General features: G+C 44.8%; 2 protein-coding genes across 2 annotated transcripts; both read right to left on the reverse strand.

Moving 5' to 3' along the window:
* Window positions 1–559: 559 nt before the first annotated feature.
* LOC120930759 (olfactory receptor 11L1-like) lies at window positions 560–1,526 on the reverse strand. Its single transcript, XM_040341931.1, has one exon. It carries the CDS (start codon window positions 1,499–1,501, stop codon window positions 560–562), a length of 942 nt encoding a protein of 313 aa, XP_040197865.1. The 5' UTR covers window positions 1,502–1,526.
* A 9,922-nt stretch (window positions 1,527–11,448) lies between these two features.
* Window positions 11,449–12,399, reverse strand: LOC120930760 (olfactory receptor 11L1-like). The gene has a single exon (XM_040341932.1). It carries the CDS (start codon window positions 12,397–12,399, stop codon window positions 11,449–11,451), a length of 951 nt encoding a protein of 316 aa, XP_040197866.1.
* Between the last annotated feature and the right edge of the window lie 6,140 nt (window positions 12,400–18,539).

Genomic DNA, 18,539 nt, shown 5'->3' on the forward strand with positions numbered 1-18,539 from the left:
ACCACCAAAAGAAATCTCTATTTGTGGGGAAAAAAGGACGCCAATTTTGTTTGGGAGCCACGTCGCACGACCGCGCAATTGTCTGTTAAAGCGACGCAGTGCCGAATCGCAAAACCTGGCCTAGGCATTTAGCTGCAAAATGGACAGGGGCTTAAGTGGTTAAGAAAAGAGGTTTACCTAAAACTACGTTGAAGGTTCTTTACTGTAAGAGCGGCAAGAATGTGGAATTCCCTTCCACAGGCGGTTGTCTCAGAAGGGGGCATCAATGGTTTCAAGAAACTATTAGATAAGCACCTGAACAACCACAACATACAGGGATATGCAATGTAATACTGACATATAATCACACACATAGGTTGGACTTGATGGACTTTTTTCAACCTCACCTACTATGTAACTATATGTAACAACTCAAAAATAAATACACTTTATGTAATCGTAAATTATATGGGGAAAAAAACTGTAAATAACCTCAAAAACATGACAGCAGCTACTTTTGAGTAGCTGCCATTTCCGTGTCATGGCCTACCTTCTATCAGGCAATTTTTCTGCCTTCCCCTTATTTATGGTAGGATTTATTGGGCAATAATATAGCTTTGGCAGCTTCTTTGATATCTTTATTTCTTAGACTGTATATAATAGGATTGAGCATTGGCGTCACCACAGTGTACAACAGGGAAATCACTTTAGTTATATTTAAAGATGAACTGTTTTTTGGAAGCATGTAAATCCCAATAAGAGTTCCATAAAACATGCAAACCACAGTCAGATGGGAACTGCAAGTTGAGAAGGACTTCTGTCTGCCAATATTGGAGGAAATTTTGAGGATAGCTTGAACGATGCATCCATATGATGTTAGCGTTATCATTAGCGGGAGTACCATTACAGGGACACTTAGTAACAGGGCCTCCAAGCGAACAGTGTTTGTATCTGAACAAGATAGTTCCAGAATGGGCTCCATATCACAGAAGAAATGATCGATGACATGAGGCCCACAGAAGTCCAAAGTACATATTGTTATGGTGGTTATTATTACAAAGGAAAAACCCAAGAGCCAAGAAAAAAGGATCAAGTTTAGAAACATTGGATAGTTCATTATAGAGGAATATCGGAGAGGATTACAGATAGCCAGGTACCGGTCATAAGCCATCACAGTTAATATAAAGCATTCTAAAGATTCAGAAGCACCAAAGATATAAAACTGAACGATACAACCAACAAGGGACATAACAATCCCCCCATTCATTACATTGGCAAGGGTGTTGGGGGCAACATCTGTTGTCAGCAGTATGTCCGATATGGAGAGCTGGGTGAGGAAGAAGTACATGGGAGACTGGAGCTTCTTGGTGTTTGCTACCAAAGTGATGATCAGGAGATTTCCATTAATTGTCACTAAATAAATAATAAGGAGCAGAATGAATATTATGCTGTTGAATTTGTAGAGATCCGGGAATCCAAGGAGAATTATCTCAGAGACTGGAGTTTGGTTTCTGTCATACATAATCTTTAATTTGAAAGAAGACAGAGTTAAGAAATATTTTGCTTATTTAATGCATCTCTGGAGCTTATATTTTTCACTCATGTTAAAATGTTTATTTTTTTTGGTACAAATTTACTTAAAACCCCCAATATCAATTTTCTGAACGCAGAGTCCCTGTAGAATAAAAAGAGAGCAGTTGCATTACTATGTTGCAAGATATTTGCCCAACTGTTTTTTAAAATCTATATTTTCAGGGAAAATTGCACTGAAAATACCATATATACTCGAGTAAAAGCCAACCCAAATATAAGCCGAGGCAACTAATTTTACCACAAAAAACTGGGAAAACGTATTGACTTACGTATAAGCCTAGGGTGTCCATCTGCATGCCTCACTGTGCCTCACTTTGCCTCACTGTGTCCATGTCCATGCCTCACTGTGCCCATGCCTCACTGTGTCCATGCCTCACTGTGCCCATGCCTCACTGTGCCCATGCCTCACTGTGCCCATGCCCCACTGTGTCCATGCCCCACTGTGCCCATGCCTCACTGTGCCCATGCCTCACTGTGTCCATGACTAGACTGACGTTTAACATGAGAGTCTATGGAAGGGGTGCTCGGCTTTGAAAAAAACGGTGTTCCCCAGCCGTAGGTCCTCAAGACAACAATCTTTGCACACGTATAGAGGAGAAATTGGGCTACATGTGTGCCAAGTTTGGGGTTCAGGGGACCTACGACCGGCCGGGACCGGGTCCCCAAATTCACCAGAGAAATTAGCGTTTAACATAGAAGTCTATGGAAGGGCGAAAAAAGGTGTCTTGAGTATAAGCCGATGGGGGCATTTTCAGCACACACGATAGAATCCATCCGCTGAAAAATCCCAGCGAATGGGTTTCAGCGGATAGATCCTATGGTGTGTACACTCCAGCGGATCTGTTTCCGCGGATATTTATCCCCTGGGATGGATTTCCAGCAGATAAATATTTGATGACATGCTATCAAATCTATCCGCTGGAATCCATCCCAATGGATGGATCCGCTGGTCTGTACAGACTCACCGGATCCATCCGTCCGAAGGGATCCCCCGCATGCGTCGTAATGATTCGACGCATGCGTGGAATTCCTTATATGAACACGTCGCGCACGTTGCCGCGTCATAATTGCGGCGACGGCGCGACACGTCATCGCCAGAGGATTTCGGCGCAGATTTCGATTCGATGGTGAGTACACTTCATCGCATGGAAATCCGTGCAAATCCTCGAGAATTTTTTTTCCGTGGATACGGTCCGCTGGACCGTATCCGCGGATAAATCCTCTCGTGTGTATGGGGCCTAATACTCGAGTATATACGGTACATTTTTGTGCACAGAAACACAAGTCCCATTGGTATAAAATAAAAAATGAGGTTGTGTTGAGTAAATGGATACCAAACATGTCATTTGGACTGCTGCAAATGATCTATAGGTTTGGCAATCACATTAAAGGGGTTGTAAAGATTTATTTTCTAAATAGTCTCCTTTAAGCTAGTGCATTGTTGGTTCACTTACCTTTTCCTTCGATTTCCCTTCTAAATGTTTTTTTTCTTTGTCTGAATTTCTCGCTTTCTGTTCCTCCTCAGTAAACTTGCCCCCATCATCCGAGCCGTTCTGGCTGGGGGTTAGTCAGCCTGCTCGCCCCCTCCCTTGGGACTACATCCCTGCCAGAACGGCTCGGATGATGGGGCAAGTTTACTGAGGAGGAACATGAAGTGAGAAATTCAGACAAAGAAAAAAAACATTTAGAAGGGAAATTTGAAGGAAAAGGTAAGTGAACCAACAATGCTCTAGCTTAAAGGAACCTATTTAGAAAATAAAAAAAAAATAACCTTTACAACCCCTCTAAGTAATATTTTTCGAAGCTGCATTTTATTTTATTTTTTCCCACTTACTTGGATCTCTTGAATACAATTTTATTCAAAAGGTAAACTTAGCCTTAAAGAGGAGGAAATATTTGTAGCACCCTTGAACAAAATAAATTTAGAATTACACTCATCACAAACTGAAAAAGTCTAATCAACAAACTATGTTACTTGTCGTCTTCTATGTGGTAATCCAAATTCAAAGACATTATTCACAATAAGGGTTTCACTGGATTCAGTTTTCGAGTGAGTTATTTAGTCAATTCAGAAAAGCGTGTTATATAGATTATTGGAAGTACTCATGTGTATAAACAGAATTTTGTCTTTGGAGACAAAACAGACTCTTAATCATAATTACGATTGATATCTCATGAGATGTTGCTATTTCTTGCAATGCTAAAGGAGTTGGAAAATCTGATTTTTTTTTTTTATCTTAATGCATTCTATGTATTAAGATAAAAATCCTTCTGTGTGCAGCAGCTGCCCTCAGCCCCCCTAATATTTAACAGAGCCCCATCTCTGTTCAACGATGTCCATGAGTCCCTCTTCCGTCCTGGACTATTGGTTTTCTGAATAGATCCCCTATGTGCTGTACACCTCCTTTACAACCCTGTGGAATCTTTTCAATACTCTATGGCCCAGATTCAAGAAGCACTTGCGCCCGCGCAACCATAGTTGCGCGGCGCAAGTGCTTACTTGCTCCGGTGTAACGAGTGCTCCTGATTCAGGAACCTCGTTACACCGACTGCAGCCTAGGATGTGACAGACATAAGCCTCCTTATGCCTTCACATCCCAGGCTGCATTCTTGTGTTGGCCGCTAGGGGGCGCGGCCTTTGTGATCGGCGTATAGTATGCAAATTGCATACTACCACCGATTCACAAAAGTTGCGCGGGCCCTGCGTACGCAAGGTACGGAGTTTCCGTACGGCGCCTTTAGCATAAGGCTGCTCCTGCTAATAGCAGGCGCAGCCAATGCTAAAGTATAGCTGCGCCTCCCGCCCGTGAAATTTAAATTTCACGTCGTTTACGTAAGTGAACCGTGAATGGCGCTGGACGCCATTCACGTTCACTTAGAAGCAAATGACGTCCTTGCGACGTCATTTGCCGCAATGCACGTCGGGAAAGTTTCCCGACGGAGCATGCGCTGTTCGCTCGGCGCGGGAGCGCGCCTAATTTAAATGATTCCCGCCCCCGGCGGGATCATTTACATTAGGCAGCCTTGCGCCCGGCTGTTTAGCATATTGCCCGCGCAATTTACGGAGCAACTGCTCCGTGAATCGCGGGCAAAGCGCAATATTTGCGTGGGCGCAGAGAAAAAAAATTGCTCTTTGCCCACGCAAATATTGCGCGATTCTACCTGAATCTGGGCCTTTGTCTTTCGGATTTTGTATATGAGATTCAATCCAGTGCAAGATAGTGAGACTTGTTTTCTTTTTTCTTGTCATTCCTTTTGAACCTTGATCATTGTCTTGAAGAAGCCCAACAGCGAAACATGTAGACACACAAGGGCTCAGTTTACAAGCTATATCATTGTATAGGATTTTTAATTCTTGAATACTGTTATCTATTTTGTACTCTGTTTAATAAATATTTTTTGATATATACTTCTCCATTGTTTCCATGCCTTTAAAGCCAGACCCGATTACTTTTTTAGTAGCTTTTCCGTGTCCTTACTTCCAATTACGGATGTGGCATTGTGAGTGCTTCCTTCATTTTTTTTTTCCATTGAAAGTGAAAGTAAAATAAGATCTCAAATTATGGGTTGTCCCCTGGACCAGAAAAGGGAGACATTTCTCAGATGGGGACACTCTGATGACCCTGGCGACAACCAGTGATTACCTAATTTTTGAGGAATTTCCTTTCAATTCCTGTTTTGGCTATGGGACAGAAAGCAAAGGGAAATCTACCCAATAAAAACACATGGCAAAAATAATGTGACAGGGGTTAACCACTTAACGACCGCCGCACGACGATATACGTCGGCAGAATGGCACGGCTGGGCAGATGGATGTACCGGCACGTCCTTTACATCTACCCAGCCGTGGGTCGCAGGCGTGCGCCCGCGGCGCGCGCCTGTGACCCGGTCCGAAGCTCCGGGACCGGGAACGTGGGACCCTCGGACCCGATCGCCGCTGGGGTCCTGCGATCGGTCCCCGGAACTGAAGAACGGGGAGAGCCGCGTGTAAACACGGCTTCCCCGTGCTTCACTGTGGCGGCTGCATCGATCGTGTCATCCCCTTTATAGGGAGACACAATCGATGACGTCACTCCTACAGCCACACCCCCCTACACACTAGGTGAAACATTACCCCTTCAGCGCCCCCTGTGGTTAACTCCCAAACTGCAACTGTCATTTCCACAATAAAGAATGCATTTCAAATGCATTTTTTGCTGTGAAAATGACAATGGTCCCAAAAATGTGTCAAAATTGTGCGAAGTGTCCGCCATAATGTCGCAGTCACGAAAAAAATCGCTGATCGCCGCCATTAGTAGTAAAAAATGTTTTTTTATAAAAATGCAATAAAACTATCCCCTATTTTGTAAACGCTATAAATTTTGCGCAAACCAACCGATAAACGATTATTCCGATTATTTTACCAAAAATATGTAGAAGAATACGTATCGGCCTAAACTGAGGAAAATATATATTTTTTTATATATTTTTGGGAGATATTTATTATAGCAAAAAGTAAAAAATATTGCATTTTTTTCAAAATTGTTGCTCTATTTTTGTTTATAGCACAAAAATTAAAAACCGCAGAGGTGATCAAATACCACCAAAAGAAAGCTCTATTTGTGGGAAAAAAGGACGCCAATTTTGTTTGGGAGCCACGTCGCACGACCGCGCAATTGGCAGTTAAAGCGACGCAGTCCCGAATCGCAAAAAGGGGCCTGGCCCTTTACATGCATTTTGGTCCGGGGCTTAAGTGGTTAAAACCCTTCCTTCCTCTTGCCAAAATGATCTGTCTTTAGTTGTCTTTTTAAAAAAAAGCATAGGGAAAGGACATATTAAGCCATTCTTGTTTTCCAATAGTCTGGCTATTAAGCAGTATTGAGGAAAAAGGAAGAATGTATGGCACCATCCAATTAATTTGCTTAATCAAGACGTGTGATGATGCAAAATGCAGAGAGGCTGACATCATCTCCGCTTCTCCCCAGCGTTACTTCCAGGTTTTCGGAATGCACGCCGGCTCTGGTAGATGCGAACAGCAGTGCAAGTTTTTTTTTTTTTTTGGACAGCAAAGTTGGTGAGTGGAATTCTTTTGGTTTTAATATTTTTTTGGAAATAAACTACTACACTATATGCCACTTCCATTTGTGGGAGTATTTTTTATTCTCTATCTATATTTCACACACCTTGGCCATGACAACGGTTGGAAAACAGTAGAAGAGGACCAGTGGGTGTCTTTTGGATATTCCAGAGTCTACCTTATTGCTCTGGTGTGTGTGGCTGATGGTTGGCCTTATTGCTCTGGTGTGTGTGGTTGCTGGTTGGCTTTATTGCTGTGGTGTGTGTGGCTGCTGGTTGGCCTTATTGCTCTGGTGTGTGTGGCTGTTGGTTGGCCGTATTGCTCTGGTGTGTGTGGTTGCTGGTTGGCCTTATTGCTCTGGTGTGTGTGGCTGCTGGTTGGCCTTATTGCTGTGGTGTGTGTGGCTGCTGGTTGGCCTTATTTCTCTGGTGTGTGTGGCTGTTGGTTGGCCTTATTGCTCTGGTGTGTGTGGCTGCTGGTTGGCCTTATTGCTGTAGTGTGTGTGTGGCTGCTGGTTGGCCTTATTGCTCTGGTGTATGTGGCTGCTGGTTGGCCTTATTGCTGTGGTGTGTGTGTGGGTGCTGGTTGGCCTTATTGCTGTGGTGTGTGTGGCTGATGGTTGGCCTTATTGCTCTGGTGTGTGTGGCTGATGGTTGGCCGTATTGCTGTGGTGTGTGTGGCTGATGGTTGGCCTTATTGCTGTGGTGTGTGTGGCTGATGGTTGGCCTTATTGCTTTGGTGTGTGTGGCTGATGGTTGGCCTTATTGCTGTGGTGTGTGTGGCTGTTGGTTGGCCTTATTTCTCTGGTGTGTGTGGCTGTTGGTTGGCCCTATTGCTCTGGTGTGTGTGGCTGCTGGTTGGCCTTATTGCTGTGGTGTGTGTGTGGCTGCTGGTTGGCCTTATTGCTCTGGTGTGTGCGGCTGCTGGTTGGCCTTATTGCTGTGGTGTGTGTGGCTGATGGTTGGCCTTATTGCTCTGGTGTGTGTGGCTGATGGTTGGCCGTATTGCTCTGGTGTGTGTGGTTGCTGGTTGGCCTTATTGCTGTGGTGTGTGTGGCTGATGGTTGGCCTTATTGCTCTGGTGTGTGTGGCTGATGGTTGGCCGTATTGCTCTGGTGTGTGTGGTTGTTGGTTGGCCTTATTGCTCTGGTGTGTGTGGCTGCTGGTTGGCCTTATTGCTGTGGTGTGTGTGGCTGTTGGTTGGCCTTATTTCTCTGGTGTGTGTGGCTGTTGGTTGGCCTTATTGCTGTGGTGTGTGTGTGGCTGCTGGTTGGCCTTATTGCTCTGGTGTGTGTGGCTGCTGGTTGGCCTTATTGCTGTGGTGTGTGTGGCTGATGGTTGGCCTTATTGCTCTGGTGTGTGTGGCTGATGGTTGGCCGTATTGCTCTGGTGTGTGTGGTTGCTGGTTGGCCTAATTGCTGTGGTGTGTGTGGCTGATGGTTGGCCTTATTGCTCTGGTGTGTGTGGCTGCTGGTTGGCCTTATCGCTCTGGTGTGTGTGGCTGTTGGTTGGCCTTATTGCTCTGGTGTGTGTGGCTGATGGTTGTCCTTATTGCTCTGGTGTGTGTGGCTGCTGGCTGACCTTATTGCTCTGGTGAGTGCAGTAGTTGTTGGCACGAGGTGGAGCACAACTTTTGAGGTGTGGAAGAATAAAATAGTCACCTACTCATTTCTTCTTTTTATGGTCACAAAAATTGGCTGACACATGCTGCTTAAAGTGGTTTAAGGCTTTTCACCATGAAAACCCATATGTGCTCTAGCGCCCTCCTCGACCCCCCTTTTTTTCTTACCTGAGTCCGATTCAATCTAGCAATGTGCATGAGCGCAGAGGCTCCAGTCACTTTCTCTCTCCTCATTGGACAGATTGATAGCAGACAGAGCCATTGGCTCCTGCTGCTGTCAATCAAATCCTGTGACACGGGGGCAGGGCCAAGTACCGCTGCCTGTGTTAATGGGGAGCAAGCCAGCACGGGTGCCCTCCATGGAAAGCGGCTTTCTGTGGGGGCACCCGATGAAGAGGAGGAGCCTGGAGCACCGGCAGGGGACCAAAGAAGAAGAGGATTGGGGCTGCTCTGTGCAAAGCCATTACACAGAGCCGGTAAGTATAGACATGTTTATTATTTTAATACAAAAAATTTAAGGTTTACAATCACTTTTATGGACTTATTGTTCTACATCAGCATTTTTATGAACAAGTTGTAACACATTTTTTGCATTGTATTTATTTATTTAATTTAAGGATTCTTTTCACTTGTATCATCTATTCATATGTAGGAGATTGTTGATGCATATATGGGATCATTTGTACTTTCACTAACTGATTATATATATATATATATGATTATATATTTTACTGATGTGTGCGGTGCGAGCGCCCTTTTTGAATTTAGATTGATAGTAAATAATATTTACACATTTGTGTAAGGGCCCTTTCACACATGCAGACAGTGGCCCGGATTCAGAGACAACTTACGCCGACGTATCTGTTGATACACCGCGTAAGTTCTAGGATGCGCCGTCGTATCTATGAGTCGTATTCAGGAAACAAGATACGCCTGAATTTTGGCTTAATACGACCGACGTAAGTTTCCTACGCCGTCGTATCTTGGGTGCATATTTACGCTGGCCGCTAGTGGCGCTTCCATTGATTTATGCGTTGAATATGTAAATGAGCAAGATATGCCGATTCACGTACGTACTTACGCCCGTCGCAGTAATCTATGCCGTTAACGTAAGGCGTACGTCCGGCGTAAGTTTACCCCTCATAAAGCAGGGGTAAGTCATGTTAAGGTATGGACGTCGGAAACGTCGGAACAGCCGTCGTATTTTACATTGTTTACGTTAGGCCGAGTACTCACGAGCAAACATGTCCGATTAAAGCGGTCCGCGGACCGTTTTCATCGGACATGTCTGCCCGGGGACTGCCCGGGGACTTCTGTTCGATGGCCGTACACACCATCGAACAGAGGTCCGCGCGTAAACAATACGCGGGGCGTGTCCGCGGTGTCGCCGCGTCGATGACGCGTGTCGCCGCGTCGATGACGCGGTGTCGCCGCGACAATGACGCGGCGACGTGGGCGGCCTGCCTTTAAAATGCTTCCACGCATGCGTCAAAGTCATTCGACGCATGCGAGGGATGGCGGGCGGCAGGACATGTACGGTAGGTCTGTACAGACGACCGTAAATGTCAGGGCGGACAGGTTGCCAGCGGACTGTTTTAAAGCAAGTCCAGGAAACAGTTGTCTGCTGGAAACCTGTCCGATCCGCCCGAAAATGGTCCGCTCGGGCCTACACACGGCCAAACATGTCCGCGGACCAGTTTCAGCAGACATGTTTGGTCGTGAGTACGGGGCCTAAGTCATACGTGAATGGTGCTGGGCGTAAGTTACATTCACGTCGTACGCATTAAGCCATCGTATCTTAGGGAGTATATGCGACGTGATTCTGAGCATGCGCGCACATGCGCTGTTCGTACGGCCATGCATTTACATGGGGTCACGGTTCATTTTAATACAACACGCCCACTGCCTTGCTACTTTGAATTAGGCTGGGTTATGCCGGGCATTTTACGTTATGCCGGCGCAAGAAAGGGAGCAAGTGCTTTGTGAATACAGTACGAGCCTCTCTATGTTACGTCGGCGTAGCGCATATCAGATGCGCTATGCCGCTCTAAAGATACGCCAATCTCTCTAAATCTGGCCCAGTATGTCCGTATTTCATCCACCCATTTTCAGATGAAATACGGACATACATGTATCCCTATGGAATAGCGGGTGCCAGCGGATAAACACACGCTGACACCCGATCTCATCAGTCCCCGCTATGGTCCGATTTTGCAGACGGAGGAAAATCCTATTTTCGGGTGATCATCATCTCGGTCTAGAGAAATGCCTCTCTTTGATAGAGAACTGGATGACAAAGAGTTATCTTAAACTCAACGGATCGAAAACAGAACTTCTCCTGTTTCACGCCAATCGAAAGAATCAACCGGCAACACCCTGGACACCTCCACCCATTCTGGGAAAAATCATCACCCCTAAGTCAAAAGTCTCGGAGTCATCTTTGACACCAACATGACAATGGATGCACAAATAGGGTCAGTAGTCAGCGGATCCCATCATCTGCTGCGCCTACTACGCAGACTTATTCCATTTATTCCCAAAGAAGACATAGCAGTCGTGGTGGGAACAATTGTCAACTCCAGACTTGACTTTGCAAATGCCCTTTACCTCGGACTCCCAAAGTACCAAATCACGCGCCTGCAGGTCGTTCAGAATACGGCCGCGTGTCTTGTGACTGGGAAAAAACCTTTGGAATCTATCTCCCCCTCACTGAGAAGCCTTCACTGGCTGCCAGTGAAAGACAGAATCACCTTCAAAGCACTCTGTCTAACGCATAGATGTATCTTGGGAAATGCTCCCAAATATCTATGCGAAAAACTAAGGGCTTACAACCCCAATCGCGTTCTGCGATCCTCCAACCAAAATCTACTCCAAATCCCCAAAACCAGATACAAGTCCGAAGGAGAAAGATTTGCTGTCCAAGGCCCTCGACTTTGGAACACTTTACCAACCTCCATTCGGTTGGAGGAGAACCACTTGGCCTTTAGGAGAAAGATCAAGATCCATCTCTTTTGAGGTCAAAGGAGAAATGGTCAAACAAGCGCCCAGAGGCGATTCAGTTCGCAAGTGCAGCGCTATATACGTTTTTCACTCACTCACTCACTCACCACGGACAGACGGTCCGTGTTCATCCGATCCCCCCATAAGTGAGAGCGGAGGTATGACAGGGCAGTCCCTGTCATCCGCCGGATCAGCGAGGATCAATGGAGCGATCCCCGCTGAGCAAGCGGAAGATTTCTACATATGTTGATAGCATCTTTGACATCTTTATTCCTTAAGCTGTATATAATGGGATTCATCATCGGAGTTACCACAGTATATAGAAGAGCAATAGATTTGCTAACAGACAAAGATAATCCTTCTGTTGGCAACATATAAATAACAATTAATGTCCCATAAAATATGCAGACCACAGTCAGATGAGAACTGCAAGTTGAGAAGGCTTTCCGTCTGTGAACATTGGAAGACATTCTTAGGATAGTTTGGACAATACATCCATATGATGCTCCAGTCAAACCCAAAGGGAAAATCATCACAAAAATACTCAACAAGGCCACTTCCATTTTAACTTGAGATGTTTCTGAACAAGACAGACGTAGAATAGGAGCTAAATCACAGAAGAAATGATCGATGATGTGTGGTCCACAAAAGTCTAAAGTAGCAATGCTTAGAGTAGTCACCAAGGTAATAGAAAACCCCAGCGCCCAGCAAAGAATAGATAATTTCTCAAGCAGACTCATGTTCATAATGGAAGAATATCGGAGGGGGTTACAGATAGCTAGGTACCTATCATAGGCCATTGCGGTTAATATAAAGCATTCTGATGCTTCAGAGCCACCAAATATGTACCACTGAGATATACAACCAGAAAAAGATATAACAGTCCCATTACCTAATACACCAGTAAGTGTGTGTGGGATGATGACTGTGGTCAGTAGAATATCACATATAGAGAGTTGTACAAGAAACATGTACATGGGGGAATGGAGGTTCTTACAGAAGGACACTAAAGTGATGATAAGGAGGTTCCCACATATGTTCACACAATAAAATATAAAAAGGGAAATAAACAAAACAACTTTCCAGTAGTTTAGACTCTGGAAGCCAAGAAGAATGATCTCAGTTATATGTGTTTGGTTTTTCTCAGTCATCTGAAAATAAACAAAGTAAGCACAGCATTAAATAGAAAAATTGTAAATTAGTAAATTATGGGTATTTTTTTTTTCTAGTAAAAATAAATAATAAATAAATAAAAATAAAAATAATAAATAAATGTTAAAAATAATTAATAAAAAAATTATTTTACATATGACAATTTTTTACTGGATACTATGGGCCAGATTCAGAGAGATCGGCCCATCTTTAGATAGATGTAGCGCATCTCATATGCGCTACGCCATCGTAACATTGAGAGGCAAGTACAGTATTCACAAAGCACTTGCTCCCATATGTACGCCGGCGTAACGTAAATGGGCCGGCGTAAGCCCGCCTAATTCAAAGTAGCAAGTCAGTGGGCGTGTTGTATTTAAATGACTCGTGACCCCATGTGAATGCATGGCAGAACGAACGGCGCATGCGCGCGCATGCGCGCGCATGCTCAGAATCACGTCGCAAATACTCCCTACGATACGACGGCTCAATGCGTACGACGTGAACCTAACTTACGCCTAGCCCCATTCACGTACGACTTACGTAAACGACGTAAAATCCGATGGCACTTCCGACGTCCATACCCTAAACTACTTAGACCAGCTTTTTGGTGGTTGAACTTTACGCCGGAAAAACGCCTTACATAAACGACATAGATTACAGCGAGGGGCGCAAGTACGTTCATGAAACGGCGTATCTAGCTCATTTACATATTCGACCCGTAAATCAACAGAAGCGCCCCTTGCAGCCAGCGTAAATATGCACCCAAGATACGATGGCGTAGGAGACTTATGTCGGTCTTATCTTGGCAAAATTCAGGCGTATCTCATTTTAGGAATGAGCGCATAGATACGATGGCACACATTCGGACTTACGACGGTGTATCTACTGATACGTAGGCGTAAGTGTCTGTGAATACGGGCCTATATCTCTACAGTACCGTATATACTCGAGTATAAGACGACCCGCAAAAACATGGAATATCCAGGATCAAACTTACCGACCAATCAGCAACCAACCAAATTCACCTGTCTAACAGTGTTTTATTTATGTCATTGTGGTCAGGCAGCGCACTGCCACCTTTGCTTCCATGTGCTGAGTGTGCAGTGTGCTCCTGCCCCTTTAATGAGGGCTGGGCTACCTCCAGTCACCTGCCCCTTATCTATCCATCAGCAGCCATGTGCTCCTACTGAGGAGACTTAAAATGCAATGTTATAGTTAGGACTGCAGTATACAGAGTACCTTGACGGGGCCTGCAGCTTACACATGCATTGTCAAATGCGTGCAACTAAACCTCTGTTTTTAACGTACACTGTTAGACAGGTGAATTTGGTTGGTTGCTGATTGGTCGGTAAGTTGGAATCTGGATATTCCATGTTTTTGTATGTATATCCACCCTTCCCAGTATTGTATAGACCAGTCATAGGTAGGGGCAGTGACTTTTGTTTGTTCTATAAGCCGACCCGAATATAAGCCGAGGCACCTAAATTTACCACAAAAAAATGGGAAAACTTATTGACTCGAGTATAAGCCTAGTATAAGCCTAGGGCGTCCATCTGCATGCCTCACTGTGCCTCACTGTGTCCATGCTCATGCCTCACTGTGTCCATGCCTCACCGTGTCCATGCCTCACCGTGTCCATGCCTCACTGTGTCCATGACTAGACTAGGTGCTGAAAAAATTGGCTTATACTCGAGTATATACGGTACTCACATTTAATTTGCCAAGGTTGGTGAAAGATTATTGTAAGAATCTATGAACAAAAACAGTATTACATTTAAGACTTTAAAGCCTCGTACACACGTTCGGATAGCTGATGGAATCTAATCCGATGGATTTTTTCGTCGGATATACGATGAAGCTGACATTCATCAGTCTTGCCTACACACCATCAGTCAAAAATCCGACCGTGCCAAAACGTGGTGACGTAAAACACTACGACGTGCTGAGAAAAATGAAGTTCAATGCTTCCGAGCATGCGTCGACTTGCATGGTTTTTTGACCGATGGACTTCCACACAGATGATCGTTTTTTATCCATAGGAAAAATTTAAAACATGTTCTATTTTTTTTTCACTGATGGAAAACAAACTGATGGGGTCTACACACGATCATTTTTTTTTCGATGAAAACGGTCCATCGGTCTGTTTTCATCGGACAAACCGATCGTGTGTACAGGGCTTAAGACTGAATAATAAACAATGAACTGTGCCACCTCCCTAGTATTAATAGATCTATATAAGCAAACATTTTAAGAGGTAGGACTTTTCAGGCACCACAACTTTACAATTCTGTTTGCATAAAAACAATATAGCTTTATTTATAAAAAAATAAAAATAAAAGAACAATGACATAAAAAGTTCTGAAATATCAAATATAAAGGTTCTGTCACATGAATGGCCTCCGAGAGCTGTGGTGGGGAAACAAGTAAATTGAAGACCCATCTCCTAATTCCCTCCCCCCTCCAGACCGCTTCTCCTTGTTTCCTTCCTCACCTGGTGTTTACCCACATATACAACCTCCATACACCACAACACCCTGAGACTCCCTCCCTTCCTGACACCCAATACCCCTACTCCCTCCCCCTACCCCAGCCCAGCCCTTCCACACTTATCCTCAACGTGGCCATCCCACATTCCAGGCTCTCACGCCCAAACCTTGAATGTCAGACCTATTCTCTCAATGCTAATGCCTCGTACACACGACCATTTTTCTCGGCAGGAAAAAAAAGAAAGTTTTTTCCTGAGGTGATTCCTCTCCAGCCTGACTTGCATACATACGTTCATGCAAAAAAACGTCCGATCGAAGCACGGTGATGTACATTACGTACAACGGGACTATAAAAGGGAAGTTTCTTTCAAATGGCGCCACCCTTTTTGAGCTGCATACTTGATTCTGAGCATGACATCATTCCCACCAAGCTACTGAAGGAATGTGCCGACATCCTGGCGCCTCCCATCACACAGCTTATAAATCGGTCATTTAAGGAAGGCATAGTGCCATCCCTGTTGAAAGAGGGCACAATCCAGCCCATCTTGAAAAAAACTAATTTGGATCCCAAGGACCCAACTCACCGCTGTCCCATAACAGGCCTAAATGTTCTCTCCAAGATAATGGAGAAAGTAGTGGTACAACAGCTGCAACAGCATCTGGATACCCACAACCTACTTGATCCATTTCAATCCGGTTTCCGTCCCGGACACGGGACGGAAACGGCCTTACTTAAAATATGGGACGATGCGCTCGAGGCCGCAGACGAAGGAGAATCCTGTCTCCTGGTTCTGCTGGACCTAAGCGCAGCCTTCGACACAGTAGACCACAAATTGTTACTGAGGCGACTAGCAGAAGTAGCCAGAGTCGCAGAAGGTGATTTACCATGGTTTTCCTCTTTTCTTGGAAACCGATCACAAACAGTGAAACTGGGATCTTTCACGTCGGAAAAAACGCACGGTGCCATGCGGGGTCCCCCAAGGATCCCCCCTATCACCGGTGCTGTTCAACATCTATCTTTGCCCTCTTTTTGATATTATCAGTAGCCAAGAACTACTCACTCTTATGCAGACGACACGCAACTGTATTTTCGCATCTGCAACAAAAAGGATCATCATCTCAGTTTAGAGAAATGTCTCTCTTCAATAGAAAACTGGATGACTAAGAGTTATCTTAAACTCAACAGCTCTAAAACAGAACTTTTTATGTTTCACGCCAGTCGAAAGAGTCAACTGGCAACAAACTGGATACCACCGCCCATTCTGGGACAAATCATCTCCCCTAGCTCCAAAGTCAAAAGTCTAGGAGTCACTTTTGACACCTTCATGACAATGGACGCACAAATAGGGTCAGTAGTCAGCGGATCGCACCATTTGTTGCGCCTACTATGCAGACTTATTCCATTTATCCCCAAAGAAGACGTAGCAGTCGTGGTGGGAACAATTGTGAATTCCAGACTGGACTATGCAAATGCCCTTTACCTCGGGCTCCCTAAGTACCAAATCGCTCGTCTACAAGTCGTACAGAATACGGCCGCCAGACTTGTGACTGGGAAAAAATCATGGGAATCAATCTCACCTTCACTGAGATCCCTTCACTGGTTGCCAGTGAAAGACAGAATTGCATTCAAAGCACTCTGCCTGACACATAAGTGCATCCATGGGAAGGCTCCGCAATATCTTTGCGACAAGATCGAACCTCACAATTCCAACCGCATTCTGCGATCCACCGACCAAAAATTGGTCAAGGTTCCAAAAACCAAATACAAGTCCAAATGAGAAAGAAGGTTTGCTTTTCAAGGTCCTAGGCTATGGAACGCTTTACCAACCAGCATTCGGTTGGAGGAAAACCACCTGTCTTTCAGAAAGCAGATCAAAACTCTGCTCTTCTGATGTCTTGAGACACGAACAACTAGCGCCCAGAGGCGATTCAGTTCGCATGTGCCGCGCTATATAAGTTTTTCATTCATTCATTCATTCATGCACGTTTTTTTTTCCCTCGGAAAAGCGTACACATGACCGTGTTTCGCGACGAGAAAAAGACTTATGGGAAACACGATGAGAAAAAAGAGCTGGTTTAAATTTTTTATAGGCAGTTTTTTTAATCGAGAAAACTGCTAGGGAGCATACACACAACCGGTTTTCACGACCAATAAAAAAAATGGCAGTTTTCTCGTCGTTAAAAATGATTGTGTGTACAAGGCATGAGACTCCCTCCCTGTTAGATTTTGAATTTTGTTCTATTTTAATTGATAAAAGTTTCTGACATCTCTATTGAAAACATGTTAATTTTAAAGGTTGACGACGAAAGAGAAAGGTCATCTGTTGTAGGTTACATCTATTCTTGAAGTACTACATCAAGACGATGGGTGGAGATATGTTACTTAATATTCACAAGTGGGTGTTACTTTTGTGACAGTAACATCATCTCCTTCCTTGGAGCTATTCTAAATGTAAATTATGCTTAGCTTGGCTTTAAGAACAGTATAAGAATCTATTTGGTTTGAGTAGCTAGTTAGGAACTCTGGGGTCACCCCACCCTACAGGGAGATGGGGGTAGGAAGCCCACCCTGCGGGAAGCCTTCACTATGGAAGGATCGGGGGTAGGGACCCTATCCAGCAGAAAGATGTACCATCTAATTCCTCCTTCTGAATTACCATCTTGCCATGTGTTACCAGCTGTAATTATGTAAGCACTGGGGTAGATTCAGGTAGGGGCGCGCAATGATACGGCGGCGCAGCGTATCGTATTTACGCTACGCAGCCGTAACTTACAGGAGCAAGTGCTGTATTCACAAAGCACTTGCTCCGTAAGTTGCGGCGGCGTAGCTTAAATGGGGCCGGCGTAAGCCCGCGTAATTCAAATGTGGAAGGGGGCGTGTTTTATGCTAATGTGTGATGACCTGACGTGATGCGCCGTCCGTGTACATATCCCAGAGTGCATTGCTCTCAAGTACGCCGCAACGACGTATTGGTTTCGTCGTGAACGTAAATTACGTCCAGCCCTATTCGCGAACGACTTACGCAAACGACGTAAAAAAATTCTAATTTCGAAGCGGGAACAACGTCCATACTTAACAATGTCTGCCCCTTCTAATAGCAGGAACAACGTTACGCCGAAAAAGCCTTAACGCAAACGACGTAAAAAACGAACGCCGGGCGCACGTACGTTTGTGAATCGGCGTATCTAGGTAATTTGCATACTCTCCGCCGAAAACGACAGGAGCGCCACCTAGAGGCCAGCGTGAGAATGCACCCTAAGATACGACGGCGTATAATAGAATTACGCCAGTCGGATCTTAGGCTAATGTCGGCGTATCTAGCTTTCTGAATACAGAAAGTAGATACGCCGGCGCAGATTTGAATTTACGCGGCGTATCTATGGATACGCCGGCGTAAATTCTCTCTGAATCCGGCCCACTGTCTTTTGCTTGTCTACCTTGAAGAATAAACGTTGTACTTTTGAAGGAAGCCTGAGTCTTGAATATTGGGAACGAAATGCCTGGAAGAAGAGACTATTGACATAACACATGACACGTGTCAAATGTCCCCTTTTTCACATTCTTTACTCCCTAGGCTTCCTGACACCCAATAACGCTACTCTCTCCCCCTACCCCGGCTTTTCCCCACTTATCCTCAACTTGGCCCTCCCAC

This window comes from Rana temporaria, chromosome 3 (genome assembly GCF_905171775.1).
Source record: "Rana temporaria chromosome 3, aRanTem1.1, whole genome shotgun sequence".
NCBI lineage: Eukaryota > Metazoa > Chordata > Amphibia > Anura > Ranidae > Rana > Rana temporaria.